Source organism: Lytechinus pictus, chromosome 6 (assembly GCF_037042905.1).
Source record: "Lytechinus pictus isolate F3 Inbred chromosome 6, Lp3.0, whole genome shotgun sequence".
Classification (NCBI taxonomy): Eukaryota; Metazoa; Echinodermata; class Echinoidea; order Temnopleuroida; family Toxopneustidae; genus Lytechinus; species Lytechinus pictus.
In genome coordinates, this window is record NC_087250.1 from 17,486,166 (window position 1) to 17,508,487 (window position 22,322).

A 22,322-nucleotide genomic window follows, 5' to 3' on the forward strand; every position below is an offset into this window, starting at 1 on the left:
TTGATAGTTGGAGGTGGCGTAATGAGCCAAAAATGTTGAGGGGCCAGATATGGCGTATCGGGTAAAATTTACGAGCGAGCAAAATTTTTTTTTTTTCAAAATCCAATTTTGAGATACTTCAGTAAATAATATCATATTTTCCCTCCTCTCTTTCCTTTCCTTTCCTTTTCTTTTCTTCTTTTATTTTTCTTGGTCATCGAAAATTTGGGGAGATCAGTGAGCCCAAGCCCACCCCTCCCCTCATTTGTAGTACATGTAATGTATTCATTTCCCTATTATGGCTATGGAGGGATATATCTCTTCACACAATACCGTAGTATTACAAAAACCACCTGCCGATCATGATAAATGACAAGGTGCCGCTAATTGATCTACGCATGCGCACTTCCTTAGCAACCTCCAACGGTATCTCGTTGTTATTATGAATGGCGTTTTTTCACACGTGAAATCCCGTGGTCATCAGCATACACATAAAACCATCGCTTACGATTATAAAAATCAACTTTGTGGCCAGTTTATTGGATTTTGGATAGGATATATTACAGCTATATACTCTGAGGATACGTAGGACAATTTTTGGTGAGTTTCAAATTGCATTTTGTGGCACAAAATGAATTGTTGATGTGTTTTTGCTTCTTTTTCCGGTGGCGGTGGGTTTGTGCGGAGATATAATTATAACTCCGTGGAATGCACTGTGTGTATTTGTAACGCCCAGCTGAGCTGAGCTGTGCTCTGTGAATTGAGGTGGGGTGATCGGTCATGCATGCATTTCGAGACGGGAGAGTTCTGGCTCCAATTCTTGTGGGCTACCGCTAAACTCCTCAGCAGGGATGTACAAGTAGGTATTGTTAAAATTGTTTAAAGACGAAGTTGTTAAAATTGAACTTTATATAAAGCCAGACACATACCGTAGATCTTTTCAGATAATTTATGCCCAACTGTTATGATGACTGTGATGGGGTAACCATAATTTGCACACATTTAATGTGAAATTATCATGAAGTTGATTTTCAATAAAAATATTCTCACACAAGCAGGCACACAAGTCACAGACACATTCACACAACATGCACAAAATTAATAAAATCATAAATATGGCAGTGAGTCCAAACTTCGCGCGTGTCCATACTTCGCGGACGGTCATTATCTAAAAAACTAGCCAATATCCTTAAAATCTGACATCATCAACGTGAAAAGCGACCTAAAATTACCCTTTGGTGTAAGTTTCTTTAGGATGAGTTCAGTATTCATGAAAATATTGGCAAAAGATCGGCAAATTTGTCACCGTTAGCGCCCGTTTTGAAGAAATCTGATATTCTCAACAAGCATTACGATATCACCATTTTGCAAGCAGAAATCATCAAAAATGTGAGTTAAATGTGGTACTAACCGATTCTATAGCATTTTGCCATCAATCTGATATAAATATTTCACTTTTTGAGCTTGGGCTTTTGTTTAAATGTCCACAAAAATTTTGGTCCGCGAAGTTAGGTCACACTTTTTCTGAACGCTTTTCCAGCACAGCGCGCATTCGCCGATAGAATAGAATTTTGAGATCGCGATACCGGCGAATCCCCTTGACCTACTTTACATTTTCGTCCATGATTTTATAGTTTACGATCTTGCCGTCAATGTGGTAACTATATTTTGACTTGGTTTTGTATATATTGTGAATATTTTTTGAAAAAATTTAAGCCTGATGAATATTTTTGAAAAGTGCGCGAAGTTTGGACACCCCATCATACCAAACAGAAGGCAAGATCCCAAAGTCGAATTAGCTTGATCAAGTTGATGGAATTATAAAGTAGGCAAAGGCAAGAGTTTCGCCGGTATCGCGATCTCAAAATTCCATGACGATCGACTAGTGCGCGCTCGGCTGAAAAAGTGTCATAAAAAATTGTGACCTTAATTTTAATTGCGCACGATCGTTTTGCAAAGCTTCAAATTTAAATCAAGAAGACAAAGGTACAGTGTAATATTGTAGCAGATGGAGGTTAAAATGCCATAAATTTGGTAAGTAAATCATTTTACTTACATGTACTTGTTTGGAGCCCTTTGCTTCCATACTGGCGATTTCTTAAAGCTTGTCATCTATGTCGAGAAGTTTGGATTTTCTCGAAGCGGACGCAAAGGTAACAAAATTTGCCAATATTTTCACAAATTGAGACCTTACCTTCAAGAAAATTACCATACATGTAGGCCTAGGCTACTAAGTAATTTTGGGTTGCTTTTTCTGTTGGTGATATACATGTAAGTTTTTCAATATTTTGATCGATATTGGGATGAACTGTGCGCAAAATTACATGTAGGTAAAGCGCAAATTTAGGTCACACCACCATATCTCTAACGCTTCTCTAACCCAGGGAGCTCCGGCCCGCAAAGAAGGAAAAAAAACATTTGAAGCAATTTTTTTATTTAGAAGAGACAACAAAAGAAGAAGTTAAAAATAGACAATTTAAGTTGAAGAAATGAAGCTCAAAGAAATACAGAACAATCGATAGAAGAAAAGATGAAAATCAAAGAATATAAAATGAAAAGGAATTGAATTGAAGTTAATAAAAGAGGATAAATTAAGGAAAAACAATTCAAATTAAAACAAATAGATCTAACATTGAATACCTGTACCAGGCCTCCTCTATCAAGAAAGCCATTAAACTTTAAAGATATACCAGTTGTGGTATTTAATGTTAGATCTATTTGTTTTAATTTGAATTGTTTTTCCTTGATTCATCCTCTTTTGGTGGTAATACCGGAATGAGTTCAAACAGAATTAGATTCCGGAATTACCACCAAAAGTATTTGTAATGTAGACCTATGAATAAATAAAAAATATGTGCCAATTAGCTCTGGAAGAAAGTACAGACCTACTTGCTGAGAAATTTGCAAAATAAGCATGGAATTCCATCAAATGTCTGGTATTTTTCGAAGCAATATTACATATATGTATAAATACAGTGTCCCACTGCCGCATGCTTTTCTGTGTTAGTCATTGATCATCAGAACTATCGAGTTTGAGCTAAGATTTTATGATTTTACTATTTTTACAAAGATTACTGCCAGATCGAGATAATATTTTGACAATTAACCTTGATGTATTCAAAGACTTGCTCATGAAATAATTGGTTGCTGCAATGACTGTCTTTTACCTTATAATCCCATCGGTTTTGCTGAGAGCACAGCAGATTGCTTGGACCATGTATTAAAGCTGATCATGAATTCTGAAGTGTTTAATTATTGTTAATGGAGAATGAAACCCTTGAAACCAGCTGAATCCATATCAAAGAGAAAAATCAAAGAAACATATTGTTAAAAGTTTGAGGAAGATTAAATGAATAATAAGAAAGTTATGAGCATTTGAATATTGAGATCACTAATGCCATGTAGATCCTCCCATTGGCAATGTGAACAAGATCTGTGATGTCACACACGTACATGTACAACTCCCTCATTACTTTAGTACTTATTTCACTTATATTCTCACTTTTATAGAGTCTATCACAAGGTGAGGTGTTCTCTTTATGAGAGGACAGGTACAGAGGTTTCACAACATTATATCATTGATGAATCGTTTGTCATATGATTAGAATGAGCAAAAAGAGATGTTTTGGGGTATATTTCAGTGTCCAAAAGGGGAGAGTTGTTCATCTGTGACATCATAGATCTTGGTCGCATTGCCAATGGGAGGATCTCCATAGCATTAGTGATCTCGACATTCAAATGCTCATAACTTTTCTATTGCTAGTCCTATTTTACTCAAACTTTTGTTGATCTTATTCTTTGATTTTTCTGCTTTTACAAAAGCTAACTTGCTCCAAGAGTTTCATTCTCCTTTAATAGTGGCCCAAAGATGAAGTTGTGTGTGACTGTGTGTGCAGCGCTTTGAATTAAACCGAAAGGAAAAAGCGCTACACCTGTATCAAATGACTATTGGATTTGAATGGATTATAACAAATGATATAAAAGAAGAATAAATAAAGAAAAGAAAACATAGGAATCCATATCGAGGATGAAAGAAAGACAAAAATAAGAATTAGTGGAAGCTCTGTTTGTTATCATTTCTTTACTGGATTGTTGTCAAGATTCGTACTGTATTCAGTATTCTGTCCTTTTCATTTAGTTTGTTGCTTTTAAATGCCAGACTCAATATCAGGCTTTGACTTCTCCTTTAAGTTCCATCTCTCGATTCCTTTCCTCCCTGGGCATACTAATTTGGGGAAATGGTGAGATAAATTGTTTTGGGGATCAGGTTTCTCTTCCTCTTCAGGGAATGATTTCTTTTCCATGACTGCTGTGGCAAATCGATTGGGAAATGAGGGCTACGTGTACAAAAACAGGTTTTCTTATCACAATGATCATCACTCTAGGAGAATCAATCTGTGAAACCATTTTATTTTTATTCATATGATGGGACTAAAGTTTTATTCCTCCTTGAATATGTGGAACTGCCATTGAGGATTCAATTAAAGAGCCTCGTTACTGTCAAATTGCACCAAAAAATAAATAATCCATGCAATAAAACTGAAATATTGCGGGTGACTGTGACACCATAGACTTTATTCCTTTGCACTGTTTTTCGAAGTGAAACCTGAAAATGTCCATTTATAAATATGATTTTGATGAATTTTACTTCATCAGGATTGTTTTATTTTCCCCTTTAGTTCAAATTCACTTTCTGTTGGTTGACATTCCCATTTCAGTCATCTCATTAATTATGCAATCCTGAAATTTCTCTTATCGCTCTTCCTCTAGTCTCATTAAAATATTCTAATTGTTCCTTTTCTTTTTATTGTTTTCATTTTATCATCTCTTGTTGAAACTATTTATACAAAATTGTATTTGTTTTTCCGCTTTAAGTTTAATTCAAATTAACTTTCTGTTGGTTGACATCCCCATTTCAGTCATCTCTTTATATGCAATCCTGAAATTCTGCCCTTTGGCTCTTCATCTATATATTCTCATTCTTCCTTTTCATTTTGTTGTTTTCATAAACTGTTTTTAAAATGACAAAATTGTAGATGTGAATCTCATTTGTCTCCATTCTCTTCTTGGACTCCTTCTCTGTCCAGAATGCCGACTCCATTCTTTTTTTTTCTTGTTATCTTTCTCTTTTTTTCTTTTTTTTATAGTGTTATTTTTCCCTCCACAGGGATTTTATTAATCGTTCAACATAACCAAAGACCTGTTCAATGACAAGTCACATTTATTGCAATAAAATTTGATACAACAGTCAGCGCGCGACACTGTCCGACGTTCCAAGACCAGTAAATATTGCTGTTAGGCCAGTATTAAACTTTTCACAAAATAGCCAGATTTACGTGTCTGACGTGACCACTGACCAGTAATAAATCAAACTGATACAAATGTGTGGAGTCTCGCAACAGTGATTTGACATTTTTTTTATTGAACTGTCAAGTTCATGTAATAATTGTAAAGAAAAAAAATAAGTTGCACAGGGTCCACAATTGACAGTTTGCTTGCAGGTGATAATGATAAAGGTTTATTTACCCAGGGAAGCCACTTCAGTTCTGAAAACTGTTCTCCATGCGGGCCCTGCTATTATTATTACCCCGGCTTTAGCTGGGCTGCCTAGGCGCTCAAAGCATTCAAGGAATAAATTCCTGCCAGGTACCCATTCACCTTACCTGGGTTGAGTGCAGCACACTGGATCAATTTCTTGCTGAAGGAAATTACGCCATGGCTGGGATTCGAACCCACGACCCTCTGTTTCAAAGTCAGAAGACTAATCCACTGGGCCACAACGCTCCACTGTCATGTGATGATTATGTAAATGGTCATGTATGTACTGGAGTCAGGGCTATCTCCCCTTTTAAGCACAAAACAAATTACTGTACACTGTACTCTTGTAACCAACATTGGATTTTGAATAAATCGGATGGATCTTTTCTTTTTCATACTTTATGTAGGCCCTACATGTAGATGTTGAAAGGGTACCAGTTTGGAGGATCATTTCTAATGCACATGTATTTGGAGTGAGCGTGTTCATCGGATCTACAGTGTAATTGCGGTGACCATTTTTCATAATCCTCAATATCTTGCGTCTCATTACGTGAACAACGAGTGTAGCGCACATCATTGATTAATTGCCAATGGCATTCTAAATTGCGTGTGTCCTCTGTAACCATGGTGATTGATTAGTAAATTGAAGCGCTGGTTTTGTCTGGGTCTGTTGTTATTGTAAATGTAAACTACATACTGTACATGTAGGTTGTTTAATACCCAGTCAGAGAAATAAGGATGTACATGTAGACATGCAGTACTGTGGTTAATGACATTTGTCTTTACTGTTATATTATTAAGGACAAGTCCACCCCAACAAAAAGTTGATTTGAAAAATCCAACAAACTGAAAATTTCATCAAAATCGGATGTGAAATAAGAAAGTTACGAAATTTTAAAGTTTCACTTAATTTCACAAAACAGTTATATGCACATCCTGGTCAGTATGCAAATGAGGGAACTGATTACATCACTCACTATTTCTTTTGTATTTTATTATATGAAATATGAAATATTCAAATTTTCTCATTGTCCTGTGAAACAAAGTCTTATTTCTCCCTGAACTTGTGGAATTACATGTTGTTTAACATTTTATGGTTCAGTCAAGTTGGTCATTACTGTCAATTCTGTAAAAAATAGAACTACAGTATTGTATATAAATTCAAACAATAAAAAACAAAAGAAATAGTGGGTGAGGGACATCACCGATTCTCTCATTTGCATGTGACTAAATTGTGCGTATACATAACTATTTTGTGAAAAATATGCGAAACTTTAGAATGTCATAACTTTCTTATTTTAGATCCGATTTTGATGAAATTTTCAGCAATATGCTTGTCTGATTTTTCTCTACTGATCCAAATCAACATTTTTCTGAGGTGGACTTGACCTTTAAGAATATCTTTTAGTCATTGATCAACTTCGTTTTCTCCAGTTTGTCTACACATGTATGTCACAGAAACAAAGGCTGATATTGGAATGATGTTGTACATACATGTATGACAACAATTGCAATAATGATGATGGAGATGATGATATACTGTACATGATGAAGTGGTAGTGGTGGTGATGATGATGATGGTGATTTTTTTTTCAAGTCTTTTTATTTCCCTCGGATAGGGAATATATTTGCATAAACATTTTAACAGTGATATAATTGAAATAAATACCAAGCATATCTAACACACATAGTATAATTTTGAACAAAGTATAGGCCAACGGGGCGTTTCAAACAAAAGGCAACCGATCCCTATAGAGTGGCCATGCCCTACGCCCATCCGTTCCGCCGCCGACACATGCAGCAGCAAAAACAAATGAGCACCGAACAAGGCCCCTCCAACAATAATTGATCACCTCTCACCCGAAACACACTGCATATTCATCATGAAAATATGTTTACATAACTATGGACGGCCAGCAATGTCAACATAATATGCAAGTTTGTTCAAAATATTTTCTAGCTGTGATGTATATTCATGCATTCATTGTTTTCTTAAAAATTCACTGTGCTTCTCTTTGCATACAAAGGATATTGTGCAAATTTTCGTAGAAAACAATTATGACACTGATGGATTTCCATAGAATTACGATTGATCGTATCAATTGTAACTCTTTGTATAACGGGGGCCCTGGGGCCCGTCTTACAAAGAGTTGCGATTGATCCGATCAATCACAACTATGGAAAGCCAGCAAAGTCATAATATATAAAATGCATGTTTGTTTTAAAAAAATTCTAGATATGAATGTATACATGTATATCCATAAATTCATTGATTTCTTGACAATTTGGTGTGTTCTCCTTTGTTTACAAAGGACATTTTGCAAATATCCTGTAGAAAAAATTATGACAATGATGGATTTCCATAGAGTTATGATTGATTGGATCAATCGCAACTCTTTGTATAATTATTAGATGGGACCCAGATTGTCCATCTTGATTGTATGATACAGTATGTACAATGTACATGTAGTTGCACAATAGTACAGTATAGCTCTTGTATTACATGTCATTGTCAGTATCATTATTAGATTAAAAAAGCATTGATGGTTTATGAAGGAGGTGTAAAGATATCAAGATACTTATCCCATCACTTACGTACATATCTCATTCATCCTGAGCCCGATTTGGGCATCTGCCGTCTCTTATCGCCATGGCAACAGAGCATGGGCTAGGGATGACTCGGAATTGAAGTGATGATGTTTTGATGGTTGTCAGTGAGGCCTGTAGGATTCATGGCACTGTTGTGTTTGGACAGGCGTCTGCTGGGGATGTGGCTTGGTTGAGGTTAATTGAATGGAGGATTAGAGAAGAAGTGGAGGAGAGAATGTGAAGAAGAGAGAATGGGGGAGGAGGGGTGATGCAGATTGAAAGAGGGGAGGAGAAGAAGAAGGAGGAAGAGAAGAGGAAGAAAAAGGGGAAGAGAAGGAGGAGGAGAAGACAGAAAAGAAGGAGGAAGAGAATGCGAAGAAGAAGAAGGAGGAAGAAGAAGATGAAAAGAAGGAGGAGGAACAAAATACAAAAAAAAGAGGAAAAGAAGGAGAAAGAGGAGGAGTAGAAAAGGAGAATGAGGAGAAGAGGAAGACAAATGAGAAGGAAAAGGAGGGGGAGAAGAGGAAGAAGAAGAAGGAGGAAGACAAAAATGAAAGAGGGAAGAGGAGAAGACAAAAAAGGAGAAGGAGAAATAGAAGGAAAAGGAGAAGAAGACAAAAAAGAAGGAGGGGGAGAAGAAGGAGAAGGAGGAGGAGAAGAATAAAAATGCTGAAGGAGAAAGAGAAGGAGGGCAGGAGGAAAAGGAGAATGAATGCAGAATGAATGAGGAGTAGGGGAGATGGAAGAGGAAGGAGAAAAAGAAGGCAGCGGCAGAGGAAAAATCTGATACAGTGTACCGGTATTGTATTAAATGTACCGGTAATGTAATGTAATTTTGTGACTTTTCATCACAATGCCCAGTTTCTCTCTTTAAACATGTACAGTACTTCATCATTTTAATTTTACCATTCTACCAATTTTTCTTTGGTTATAGGGCTGGAGAGGGGCGGGACCAGGCCAACATGCATAACTCAGAGGCCGTCCGGTCCAGTATGGTCCACAACCCTACTTGGGCTAGGCCTGTTCCAACGAGAGAACCACATCCCCCTTTTGCTGTGGATAGACCAAGACCACATTCAGGTAATTACAGTGAAGATCATGGTAGCAATGATGGAAATGCTTCTGATGATGTGGAGGGGAATGATGATTACGATGATGATGATGATGATGATGCTGATGCTGATGATGATGCTGATTATGATGATGATGATGTTGATGATGCTGATGATGGTGATTATGATGATGATGATGATGATGGTGATGATGGTGATTATGATGATGATGATCAATGATAATGATGAGGAGGAGGATTGTGGAATTAATGATGATAAGGGTGATGATGAAGATGATGATGAAGGAGATGGTTACATGTACATGTATAAGGGTGTTGAAGGTGATGAAAGTCTAAATAAGGTTGTGGAGGGGATGCTGGTGAGGAAGAGGATGTTGAGGCTGGCATTGATTATGACGAGGAGGATGAGGATGATGCATAGTCTACATGTAGATAATCAAAAATGAAGATGTTGATGATGACCATGATAATGTTGTTGATGTTGATCTTTTTCTGGAAAAAATAACAAGTTGTTTCATGAGGCATACACTACAATGGGTAAATTGCCTATTCATCCACTGCCAACTCGTCCACTCGCCTCATGATCTACCTTCATGTAGTCTAAAGCCATTTTGTCCATCAACATTTCGTCTAACAACTATTTGGTCCAATCATCACTTTGTCTAATCACCAGTTCGTCTATTACCATTTCGTCTAATAAGTACTTGGACTATATAATACCCATTTTCTTTTCACTCATTTTGCACAATTAACACTTTAGTTTAATTAGACCAAATGGTATATGGACTAAATGGCTATTGGACCAACTGGTTATTAGATGGAACATTGGCATAAGACTAAATGAAAGAAGACCATGTGGTGAGTGGATGAACTGATGATAGACCAAATAGTGGACGAGTTTGCAATTGGACGAATTGGTATTAGACGAATTGGAAATAAACCAGTACAGTGTACAGTACATGCCCATCTCCCCATACTGTACCCACTTTGAACAGTCTACATGCAACTCATGAACATTTTTCATGATGATTTTTTTACAGCTCCCATGAAGAGAGCTGCAGTAGCTGGCAAGCCTAATTGGCGGGATGCCCGATCCAATGATTTCACCAAGCAACAACGAAAGTTTAATCTCTCCTTACGACACACCAGCAACGATAGCCACATGAGTCGAATTGCTCCCTATGCAGGTAAGTAATGATTGTTTCATTTGGGAAATTCCATATTATAAAATGATCAACCTTTTTGTGCGTCCAACCCCCATTTTTCTCAAGTCTTACTTTACTTTATAAACTAACCAAGTCATGGTTCTTTGAGAACATTGCAGATTGTCAAAAGAACAAGAAATCAGAGATCAGAAAATTTCATGAAGTTCCTACACTGTACATATAGGGGGTCAGATGTATATATTTTATGGAATTGCCCATTTGCGTATTGTAGTGCGCCATCTTGTGGCCACAGGGAATAATTTTGCTTTTTAAAATTTGATATTGGTCGTAAGGGAAAAGAAGTTCTGCACAGAGACATAGGCCCGAATTCACAAAGGTGGTTTGGAAAACCCACGGTTGAGTCCATGGTTTATGCAGATTTCCTGTATAAATTATGCTTAATTTAGCGCGTATCGGGCGCGTGTATAAAAAATGTCCAATGCTGATATGCGCTTTTGTCACATTGCGCCATATTGACGCCTGTTGCCATGGTTAGATACGCTATTTTATTCATGAGTCCACTCATGAATATAAAGAAATATAAACAATGGACTCATGAATAAAATAGCGTGGATAACCACGGCAACAGGCATCATTTTGGCGCAACGTGACAAAAGCGCGCATCAGCGCTGGACATTTTTTCATACACGCGCCCGATGCGCGCTAAATTAAGCGTAATTTATATAGGAAATCTGCATAAACCATGGACTCAACCGTGGGTTATCAAAACCACCTTTGTGAATTCGGGCCATAAAGTCTTGAAAAAAATAGGGAGCAAATTGCAATGTGGTACCAGGAAAATTAATCCCTGACCCAAATCATAGCATACAGTTCATTTCTATTAATACAAAAAAAATATTCTGTTTCGCTTTTTAGTATACCGGTACTGTTCATCCTGACGTCAATCTACATATAGTTTTCATGATCATTTCTATTGATGTGTTGAAAGCCAATTATGCATGCTGTCATGCTGTGGTTTTGTGGTATTACTTTACAGTGCCCCTTCTCGTAGCCAAAGTGCATATTAATAAATACTCTAGTTCAATCTACTTGCATCTCAATGAAATTCCTTTAATCTTTTATTGCCACAGATTCAATCTGGTTTTGACGAATACATGTACATGTAGAAGCTTTGAATATGATTATGCTGACATAGTTCGTAGAATTTCTGCAATTGTTTTTAGATTCAAGATTTTTATGCGGATATTGAGAAAGTTTTTTCATATAGAAATAACATCTACATTGTACATGTATAATACCTGCCAACCAGGTTGCCATGATCGTCTGACTCTGATTACGTGTATTATGTTTTGCATCACAGCTCGACGATTGGATACACTGAGTGCCGATGCCAGGATGCGAGCTGCCATCTACCCCCGTGTAGAGAACGGCCGTAAAGTAGCGCTGCCCGAATACAACTCGTTTAGTGATCCCCACCTCACGGAGTACTATGCAAGAAAGTTTGGTGTCCAGCTACCGAAACCTCCTTCAGGAATGGTGTGTAATGCTCATATTGTTTTGATATTATTTCTTAGGTATAGCAATTAAAAACATTGGCATGTATTCTGAAGTCTGGCATAACCTTGGATGTGTTTGCAAGATCAACTGCAAATATTATGTTGCAGTTTTATAAATTGATAGATCAATTTTAACTATAGAAAATCAGATTACACTGCCTGTTTCAAGGAGCAGATTAGCAATTAATCGCAAATTCACAATTGATTTCAAAACTTATGATTGATTTAAAGACCGAAAATAGACTTGCAATTGATCACTATTTTCTTGAAACGCCCCATTTATAGACCATGGTCTAAAAAGTCAGTGCGAAGATTATGAGAAGCTAAAAATGTCAAGATTCTGTTTACATTGTATTCTTTGTGTGGTTATTGCATTCGTTTCCATGCATTAATGGCATATAGGAAACTGGTTTTATTCTCATACAGTTGTGAATGATTGGAGTGGAGAATAAGGTGATGAATTCAACTACTACATGTACTTTCAGATACTTGGGTCACGTTTGGCTATCCATAGTTAAATCACAACTTTAGACCAAGTTTTAAATCAAACTTGAGTTCAGAATTCACATTGTGTTCATTTCATTCTGATACACTTATGATGGATACAGTGTACATGTAGCTACAGTATCAAATTGGAGTGCATTCTTCATCAAAACATCAATGAGCAGAGCATTTTTTCACCAAAATGTCTTCTAAAACTCACACAGAAAGAAGGAAGACATTGGTGGTGTTTTTTTTTTTACCTGATTGCTAAGAAAGCATGAATGCTTGTAAGCAAGCAACCAGAGGACCGACGGCTTAAGGTCCCCTCCGAAGGACATGACAGGATACCTCATTTACCATGAACCACTATTTCTTAGAAAGATACATACGCTCATGAAATATGAGAGGTGTACTCACTTCTGTTGGATACTTTTTTTTAAGTGTATGAAAATTTTGCCTGGTAGGCCTATTGTTTGTATGTGGTCTTCATTTCACTTTTTTCTTCACCCAATTTCAACTTTTGCTGATTGGAATAAAAATGAGTATCTTGGGGCTATTTCCTATTAAAAGCTGTTTCATAAGTCTCGCATGACTTTCACGAATGACCGGTGAACCTTTTTTTGTGCTAAATGATAAATCTCTATGAAGCTGATTTAGCACCTAAGAACATGTTCCAGTCTTGCGTAAATTTGCGTATAAAGGCCCTGTCACATCGTTCCGTGCATTTTGCGGGTAATCACCCGCAACAGAGTTGTTAGCATGCTCAAAAATTTTTGCATGGAAATCAGACTTGCCTGCGCTTCTGCAGGCAACAAATAGTCACCCGCAAGTCACATGCAATGCTTGCAGGGAACAATGTGACAGGTTCTTAAATTTCCGAACAGCTTCATAAAATAGGTCCCTGATGTATTACCCAAGAATACATGTAGGTCACAAGTGTTGCATAAAGTCATAAACGGCTTTAAAGGAACAGCCTCCTTGAAGATTATTTTTTATTTACTTATTTATTTCTGATATTTTGACAGGGTAGCCCATTCACCAATAAGTAGTGGTCTTCCATGGGGCCCTGAATAACAATAAACATATTTACAAAATGCATAACGTATGTACAGAATGTTACGGCATTAAGATTCACATTAGGATTTGAATGTAAAACGAAACATTAACAAACTTAGCAGCAAACAAAACGCAGACGGGCACTCGTTTGACGTATAATCAAATATCAATAAATCAAATAACTAAGAATGACATCTTGAAAATAATGATAATATACAACAAATCATCAAGGTCATGCTAACACAAAATACGCACAACAGTGGATGTTCCTCAAGTTATTTATAAATTACAAGTTCTTCTAAACATTCTCTTAAATGAAATGACAGAAGGAGCTGTTCTAATTGAATTATCAAGCTTATTCCATTCAAACATTGAAGATACAATTGGACTACACTTATAACAATCAGTGCGAAAATTGGGCACGCGTAAATATCCACTGTCTCTCTGTCTGGTATGATGTTCATGTACATCATTTGGATTGGTTAAGTTTACCTGAAGGTAAGAAGGTGCTAAATTATGAACACATTTATATATCATCAAAACGCGAATGAGCTCAAATCGTTTGTCTAGAGTCATCCATTTAAGACTTGCGAACAAATCAGCCGACCGTGTTTCGTATGTCTTGCTCAATATTATTCTTGCAGCCCTCTTCTGAATTTTTTGCAGCTTGTGTGGGATTGAAATCTATTCGACCATACAGCAGAACAGTAATCAAATCTTGGCAACACTAAACTGTTATAAAGCAACTTTAAGGACTGCACAGGCAAAGAACTTTTCGCTCTCTTTATCAAGACACTGTATGTAAAACAATGTTCCATTTTTTGTTTCTTCAGAGGAAAAGACCACAGAGTGCAAGCAGTCGTCTTGGCAATGGGAGGCCCAAAGGATCAGGACCAGACGTGACCTACCAGGTCAAAGTTCAAACGGGTGATAAGAAGAACTGTGGCACCACAGCAACTGTGAGTCATTGGTTTGTTCGGATTAGCACAAATGTGTATTACAGTTTATATGTGTCCCATTTGCCATGCCTGATAGTGGTAACAAAATATCTCAGAATGAAATGATAATTAAAAGAAAACAAGGTTCATTATGCCTAAAATATCTTATGCAAATGCTTTATCAAACAAAGGAGCTAAATGTCTCCTTTCTGTATGATTCGTATTAAGGGTAAATGAAAAGTATGAACAGTTTGCCTATGTATTTTGTTGGTAATAAAATTTCATATGGGGGTGTCATGGTCTAGTGGTTGGGATTTGAACCCACGACTCTCATCTTTCAATCAGACATTCGTGGGTTCATATCCCATTTTTGTCTCACCTGCATAGCAGAGTGAGACTATAGGCGCCGCTTTTCCGACGGCGACGGCGGCGGCGGCGTCAACACCAAATCTTAACCTGAGGTTAAGTTTTTGAAATGACAGCATAACTTAGAAAGTATATGGACCTAGTTCATGAAACTTGTCCATAAGGTTAATCAAGTATTACTGAACATCCTGCCTGAGTTTCATGTCACATGACCAAGGTCAAAGGTCATTTAGGGTCAATGAACTTAGACCATGTTGGGGGAATCAACATCAAAATCTTAACCTAAGGTTAAGTTTTTGAAATGTCATCATAACTTAGAAAATATATGGACCTAGTTCATGAAACTTATACATAAGGTTAATCAAGTATCACTGAACATCCTGCATGAGTTTCACATCACATGACCAAGGTCAAAGGTCATTTAGGGTCAATGAACTTTGGCCGAATTGGGGGTATCTGTTGAATTACCATCATAACTTTGAAAGTTTATGGATCTGATTCATGAAACTTGGACATAATAGTAATCAAGTATTACTGAACATCCTGTGCAAGTTTCAGGTCACATGATCAAGGTCAAAGGTCATTTAGGGTCAATGAACTTTGGCCAAATTGGGGTATTTGTTGAATTACAGCCATAAATTTGAAAGTGTGTTGGTCTAGTTCATAAAACTTGGACATAATAGTAATCAAGTATCACTGAACATCCTGTGCGAGTTTCAGGTCACATGATCAAGGTCAAAGGTCATGTAAGGTCAAAGAACTTTGGCCACGTTGGGGGTATTTGTTGAATTGCCATCATATCTCTATAAGTGTATTGGTCTAGTTCATAAAACGTGGAAATAAGAGTAACCAAGTATCACTGAACATCTTGTGCGAGTTATAGTAGTTTTCAAAATCAGCACTGCTGCTATATTGAATCGCGTGATGCAGGTGAGACGGCCAGAGGCATTCCACTTGTTTGTTTTGGTTGGACTTTTGATTATTTTGAGTTGTTATTAATGAGTTTGTCATTGACATTGTCATTCACAGGTCAGCATACAGCTCAAAGGAAGCAAGGGTAAAACACCAAAGAGAAAGCTAACCAACACGCCAAAGAACAAGCAGTCCAAGACAAACTCTGGCCTACCATCCGTCAAATTCAGCCGCAACTCCACCAAAACTTTCAAGCTAAAGGGCCAGGATTTAGGAGAATTGAAATCACTGACGATTGAGGTAAGCAAGCAACAGGACATTCCTCATGCAAGGCCTTCATCTTGACTCTAAACTTAGTTGGGATTTGTTATTTTTTGAAAATGATTTTACATACCATTTTATTACACAAAAATCTACTCCGCAAAGTATTCTAGGTTCCATGTACATGTAATAAAGAGACAGAAGGAAAGAAAAAATACAGTTATGCAAGAAGAATAAAATGGTATAGGTATCAAGATGTACCCTATGGAAAATGATAATAGCATGAGTTTCTTTGTAGTCACAGAGGGCATAAGCTGAACCTTATTAAACTGTTTATCCTAATTTCCCTGTAATTTAAAGTGATCATTTCACTTTGTTCTGATTTAAAAAATTCTCCTTTTGGTTCCTGAAAATGGGCTAAACATTAGGCTTATAGTGTAAAAATACCATCCCAAAAGTTTCAAAGTATTATATTTACAGGATCAATTTTAAAACCTTGGAGATGTAAACCAAAGTTTGAAATAATTGGGAGTTGGTTTCAATGACTATGTGTATACAGGGAATCTGTGCACCACAACACATTAATTCTAGATGAACACAGCATGACCTACATACAGTGTGTACAAGGTATACACTGAATGTACAGTGCAGCTAATAGTGTGTGTATAGGAGATACACACAACAGAAGGCAGTCAAAATAGCCAACGGACTTTTTGAATTGGAGAAAACTGGTCATAAGCTGAACCCGTCTACTAGACGGTTCTCAAAATCAGGCTAATAAATTGCTACTTGTATCTAAATTAGAGTTTTTCATCCTATATTGTGGTTTGTTTCATGGTTTTTGAGGACAAATACAGGCACTCATACGCACGTTTCAACTCAGTTTGAGAATTTTTTTAATCAGCTGCTCACAAAGTTAAACGATCCCTTTAAGCATTGTTTATCAATGTCATTTTTTTTTAGCATGATGGTCTAGAGAAGAAGCAAGGTTGGTTCCTAGAGTCTATTGAAGTCACGCAGCTGACGAGCAAGAAGACGTGGATCTTTCCATGTAGTCAGTGGCTTTCGTTGTTTGAGAGCGATTGCCAACTGAGTAGAGAATTAAAGGCGTTGGATGCCAAGAAATATGGCAAGACTGGTAAGTTGATCGTTGGTGGAACTGAGCTTCATTATCAAGTTTTTAGTGTCGGTCAATGTTCCAATTCATTACATATTATGAAAGCGTATGACCATAAACAGTTATATCGCCCGATCCATATTACTTGTTATAATAATAAATTCGCAATAACAGCTTAAAGCTACTGAAATTATTTGGCTTATAGTAGATTTGTTAAAGAAACTATAAACATTTGTTGTAATGACAAGTAGTTGTGAAATCTCTATTTGTCAGGGTGGACTTGACTTTTAAGCCCCCATCACACTTATTCGGAATCAGCAGGAATCAAGCAGAAGTTGGACGAAAAAAATATTTAAAAAATCTAAGAATTTTTGGGAGGAACCTATGAATTCACCAAACTGGAGTTGAAATTCAGTAAATTGACCAGGTGAATCATCATACACTAGTCAAAATGAACTGCAATGGAGTCAGATTGATAATTCGTGCTACATTCTTGGACATTCTAGGCGCATTCTAAATATTCTGACTGCATTCTGAGTGCATTCGAAATATTTTTGTCATTTCTTTTGGCTGTCCCGAAGGTTTTGGTCATGTTCAAAACATTCGAGGGGTATTTTCGAATGGTGTTCGAAGTAGATTTAAATGACCAACTGGTGGTCAAACAATTGTCCTTTCATTCAGGCCAATTCTGCTTGATTCGGAATAAGTGTGATGGGGGCTTTAAATTGCATGTTGTCTGGAAACGCCAAATATACTGCATAATTGGTGTTTATAGTTTTGAATGACTCTGCCACTCAATAGCATAATAACACATGCCAAGAAACATAGGACACATTCCTACCAAACTGTATTCATTCACTGCCATGCGTAGGTCAGTTTATGAGGTTGTCACCATGATTTGAAATTAGAAAGGGACGGGGACTGACTCCAATGTTTACATAACGCTGTTTGGTATCCATGGCAATACAAAATTAAGGTCTAATTCATTCATATTTCAGGTTATGAGGTTGTCATGGTGACTGGAGACAGGAAAGGGAATGATTCCAATGTTTACATCACTGTTTGGTATCCATGGCAATAAAAATCTGGGTCTAATACATGTTAATTTGTATTTCAGTTTACGAGGTTGTCACGGTGACTGGAGACCGGAAAGGGTCGGGGACTGACTCCAATGTTTACATTACGCTGTTTGGTATACGTGGGACCAGTAAGAAGATGCAGCTTCCCACGAAACCCGGGTCCAATCCGTTTGAACGAGGAACCAGCGATATCTTCCAATTGAAATGCAACAATGTGGGACCCCTCAAGAGAATAAGGTACGGTTAATATTTTTATTTTATTTGTATAATGATGATAGTAATAATAAGAATGGAAATAATAATAATGATGATAATAATAATATATCCATTTATATATGCAGTCACTATATGGATATACTCTACTGCGCTTGATAATTGGTATCATAATACCTGCTGAGCCACCATATAGGCGTTAAAGCATTCAAGGAATTAATCCTGCCGGGTTCCCATTGACCTCACCTGGGTCGAGTGCGGCACATTGCAGATCAGTTTCTTGCAGAAGAAAATATACGCCATGATAACAGATAGTATTCCAGAGCAATTAACCATTACGTTGTTTCCAATACATTTTTTTATCAACAATGTTTTTTGTAGAAAATCATGTTATTCAAACTTCTCAATGGTCCCTTTCACACTTGAATCTTGAATCATCATTGTAATGATGATTGCAATTCGTCTTTAGAATCTGCGGAAAAATTTGTAAAACTTAATTGGAATTCACCTCCAAATTAGCGTTTGTGATTCTAGTTTGGTTTCACACGTGCTAAAAATTCGTCATTAGCCTTATTTTTCACTGGAATCATCATGCAAATAACAAATTTTTTACTGTGTGAAAGGGCCGTATGTGATTTCTGATGATTTTATAAAATTGCACCGAGATGGTGTTGATTACTAGTTTCTGGTTATTTTTCAAAGCGTCAACCTTCATACACCTACATGTAAGTATTGATGAAAAATGTATTAATGGTAAGAATTAATTTTTTTGGACATAGATTCCCTGTACAGAGTGTAAGAACAACTTCAGTCTAAACTGGACCTGTGATATGAAATGTGTTTTGTTTGCCTCATTTTCTTTCTAGAATTGAGCATGACAACACTGGGTTTGGTCCTGGCTGGTTCCTTGAGCGTGTGGTCGTGACCGACTCCAACAACCCGAAGAGAGGCAAGTTCTACTTTCCGTGCAATCAGTGGCTTGCGAAGGATGAAGCGGATGGGAAGATCTGCAGGGATCTCATCGGAAGCAGGGATCCTCTAGCTGTCAGGAAAAGTAAGTGTGATCAAGTTCCCTGTGATGTGACAATGATGGTGGTGGTGGTGGTGGTGATGATGATGATATTGATGATGGTGGTGATGGTGATGGTGATGGTGATGATGATGATGATGATGGTGATGATGATGGTGATGATGGTGATGATGATGATGATGATGATGGTGGTGATGGTGATGGTGGTGATAGTGATGATGGTGGTGGTGGTGGTGGTGATGGTGGTGATAGTGATGATGGTGGTGGTGGTGGTGGTGATGATGATGATGATGATGGTGATGATGATGATGATGATGATGATAATCAACAATGATGATCACTGATGATGATCAATGATGATGATGATGATGTTAATGATGATGATGATGATGATGATAATGATATTGGTGTTGGTGGTGGTGGTGGTGATAATGATGAATGAAGCGGGTGGGAAGATCCGTAGGGACCTCATCTGAAGCAGGGATCCTCTTGCTGTCAGAAAAAGTAAGATTTTGATTTGTCTGTTAGTTGAATATCGGTACCCTACGATGTTATAATGATGATGATACATGATTAAAAAAAGCAGAAAATGTAGTATTGAAAGAAAGATACTGATAGAGATCTTGCTAATTATGAAGAATTAAAGCTAGTCAAAAAGGGGCTCCTAATTATTAATTGTTATAATTTAGGGAATTTATACTCATTAAAGTTTGATGTATGTATTTCCACTTTTTTTTACCAGCTCACAAGTACAAGGTCCATGTATTCACTGCCAACAAGCGTAACGCTGGCACAGATGCAAATGTATTCATCACTGTCTTCGGTGAAGGTGGGGATTCCGGGGAGCATAAGCTGGACAACTCCAAGAATAACTTTGAAAGGGGAAGGTGAGTGAAGGTGTTCAAAAGTTTCCTTTATTTACCCATGAATGTTTAAAAATATTTGTTATGGCATCTTTCGCACAATTTATTGATTACTTTTATTCCGAAGGTTCGTTATTCAAAAGGTTTTGAATGCTATAAAGGTTCATTCTTCTGAAAGACACAAACTGCATATTTATACATGTATACCAAGATATTTGTTATTTCATTAATTAAAAAGTTTTATTTTCTATCAGGAGCGTTTTATTAAAGGACTTACCGGACATTTCATCCGACAAACCCTGTTTTATCTGACGATTACCATAGTATCAGTGCATCAAACCCAAGGAACTGACTACTTTTCAGCTGAAAACTGTTAATAAAATCCACCCCAGAACACATGTCTAAATATTTGTTGCATTATTCCTAATACTCTCAAGGTTTGTAAATCATGCAAAAATAAAGGTTATATTATTCTGAAGGTTTGTTTATCTGACAGCAAAATTAGGTTTGTTATTCCGAGATGCTATAGTCCAAAAATTAATTCAGGTTCATTAGAATAGAAATAAAACTTTATTTTTGTTATCTTTATTTTTGGACTACTTAACCTTCACAATTGCAAACCTAGTTTTATTTTCAGATTAACTTACCAAAACAATGTAGAACCTTATGTTGTTTATGACTTTTCGATTCCCATTGGTTTACAGGGAAGATGAGTTTGTGATAGACTCCATAGCTCTGGGACCATTACAGAAGGTCAGGATAGGCCATGACAACACTGGACCTGGTCCTGCTTGGTTTCTGGATAAGGTTAGGACCTGGACCCATATTTTTCATAAAAACTTGTAAAAATAACTAATGCATAATTTATCTAACTATTAGCCAATCAAATTGAATGATTTTATTTATAGTTTTAGATTGTTATTGCAAATGTATTTTTATAACAAGTCTTTGTGAAATGAGTCCAGATCAAAATTAAATGAATCCAGGGGTCTGTTTCATAAGACTTGTTCTAATAACAAATACATAATTTCTATAACAAGTTCACTATCTGCCAATCAGATTGCATGATTTCAGTAGCTTTTAACTGTTGTGATATTTTTAATTATATAATCTTTATGAAACAGTTTCAAAAGATCACAATTTCACAATGTTACATCCATCAACCGACACAATCAGCACATTTTTTGGTGGCGATATCTACAATATCAATAATTTTGTTGAAATTGATTTGATTTCTTGATGGAATCTTTTTTATTATAGATTATCATAGATGACTTAGAGCTGAATGCTACCTATGAATTCTCTTGTGGACGATGGCTAGCAAGGGATGAAGACGATGATCTTATCACGAGGGAACTATACACCGGAGGTCAAGGGTCAAAAGGTAAGATCAATTTGCCATTTTGAGGAGGATTAATGATCAACTTGTGTTGACTTTCACAATGTCATTGTGATATTTAGTTCAACATCAGAGCACGCAGTTAACATTGTAAATTTTTAAGATTATTATGAAGATATAAACATTGTGGTAACAGATATTGGAATGAATTCAATTGTATGAAATGCTAATTGTTTGTTTGCAAACTATCTTATTCCTTTAAAAAAAACTTATTGAGAGTGCAGATGAGTATAAATAAACAGGGAATGCCCTTCACAAAATTTTATTTTTCAAATGGGTAATAATACGCTAAGTTTTGAGTCTCTTGGGAAAGTGCTTTTTTAAAATAAGCTGTTTTTAAATATGCTCTACTTTATCTTTGTCGCAGGCATTCCGTATGAAATAAGGGTGACCACTAGTGACAAGAGACAAGCCGGCACCGATGCCCGCGTTTACATCGTCATGTACGGCGGAAAGGACGGAGAGGAGACGAGCGGCAAGATCTGGCTGGACGGGAACTTTGATAGAGGGCGCACTGCGATCTGTTCTGCGGAGATCGGATCAATGTTGAGCCCCTTATCAAGGATCGATGTCGGCCACGATAACTCGGGTCCGGGGGCTGGATGGCATTTAGATAGGGTAAGACTATTAGAAACTTTAAGTTGGAGAGTTTCCTCAAAGTGCCCTCAAAATGTCAAACCATAACTTCATAAATTTTTACAAGAG

The 22,322-nt window shown here is 36.9% G+C and overlaps 1 protein-coding gene across 1 annotated transcript in view; it reads left to right on the forward strand.

Moving 5' to 3' along the window:
* The first annotated feature begins 415 nt into the window (after nucleotides 1-415).
* Nucleotides 416-22,322, forward strand: part of LOC129263747 (lipoxygenase homology domain-containing protein 1-like) — a 62,390-nt gene continuing 40,483 nt past the window's right edge. The window contains exons 1-13 of the mRNA XM_064101078.1: nucleotides 416-579; nucleotides 9,041-9,186; nucleotides 10,219-10,365; nucleotides 11,705-11,880; nucleotides 14,273-14,398; nucleotides 15,773-15,955; nucleotides 16,880-17,054; nucleotides 18,151-18,349; nucleotides 19,192-19,379; nucleotides 20,098-20,242; nucleotides 20,923-21,025; nucleotides 21,479-21,602; nucleotides 21,985-22,235. Of these exons, the coding sequence (XP_063957148.1) occupies nucleotides 9,069-9,186; nucleotides 10,219-10,365; nucleotides 11,705-11,880; nucleotides 14,273-14,398; nucleotides 15,773-15,955; nucleotides 16,880-17,054; nucleotides 18,151-18,349; nucleotides 19,192-19,379; nucleotides 20,098-20,242; nucleotides 20,923-21,025; nucleotides 21,479-21,602; nucleotides 21,985-22,235 (1,935 nt within the window). The 5' untranslated portion in view covers nucleotides 416-579; nucleotides 9,041-9,068. The remainder of the gene's footprint in view (nucleotides 580-9,040; nucleotides 9,187-10,218; nucleotides 10,366-11,704; nucleotides 11,881-14,272; nucleotides 14,399-15,772; nucleotides 15,956-16,879; nucleotides 17,055-18,150; nucleotides 18,350-19,191; nucleotides 19,380-20,097; nucleotides 20,243-20,922; nucleotides 21,026-21,478; nucleotides 21,603-21,984; nucleotides 22,236-22,322) is intronic.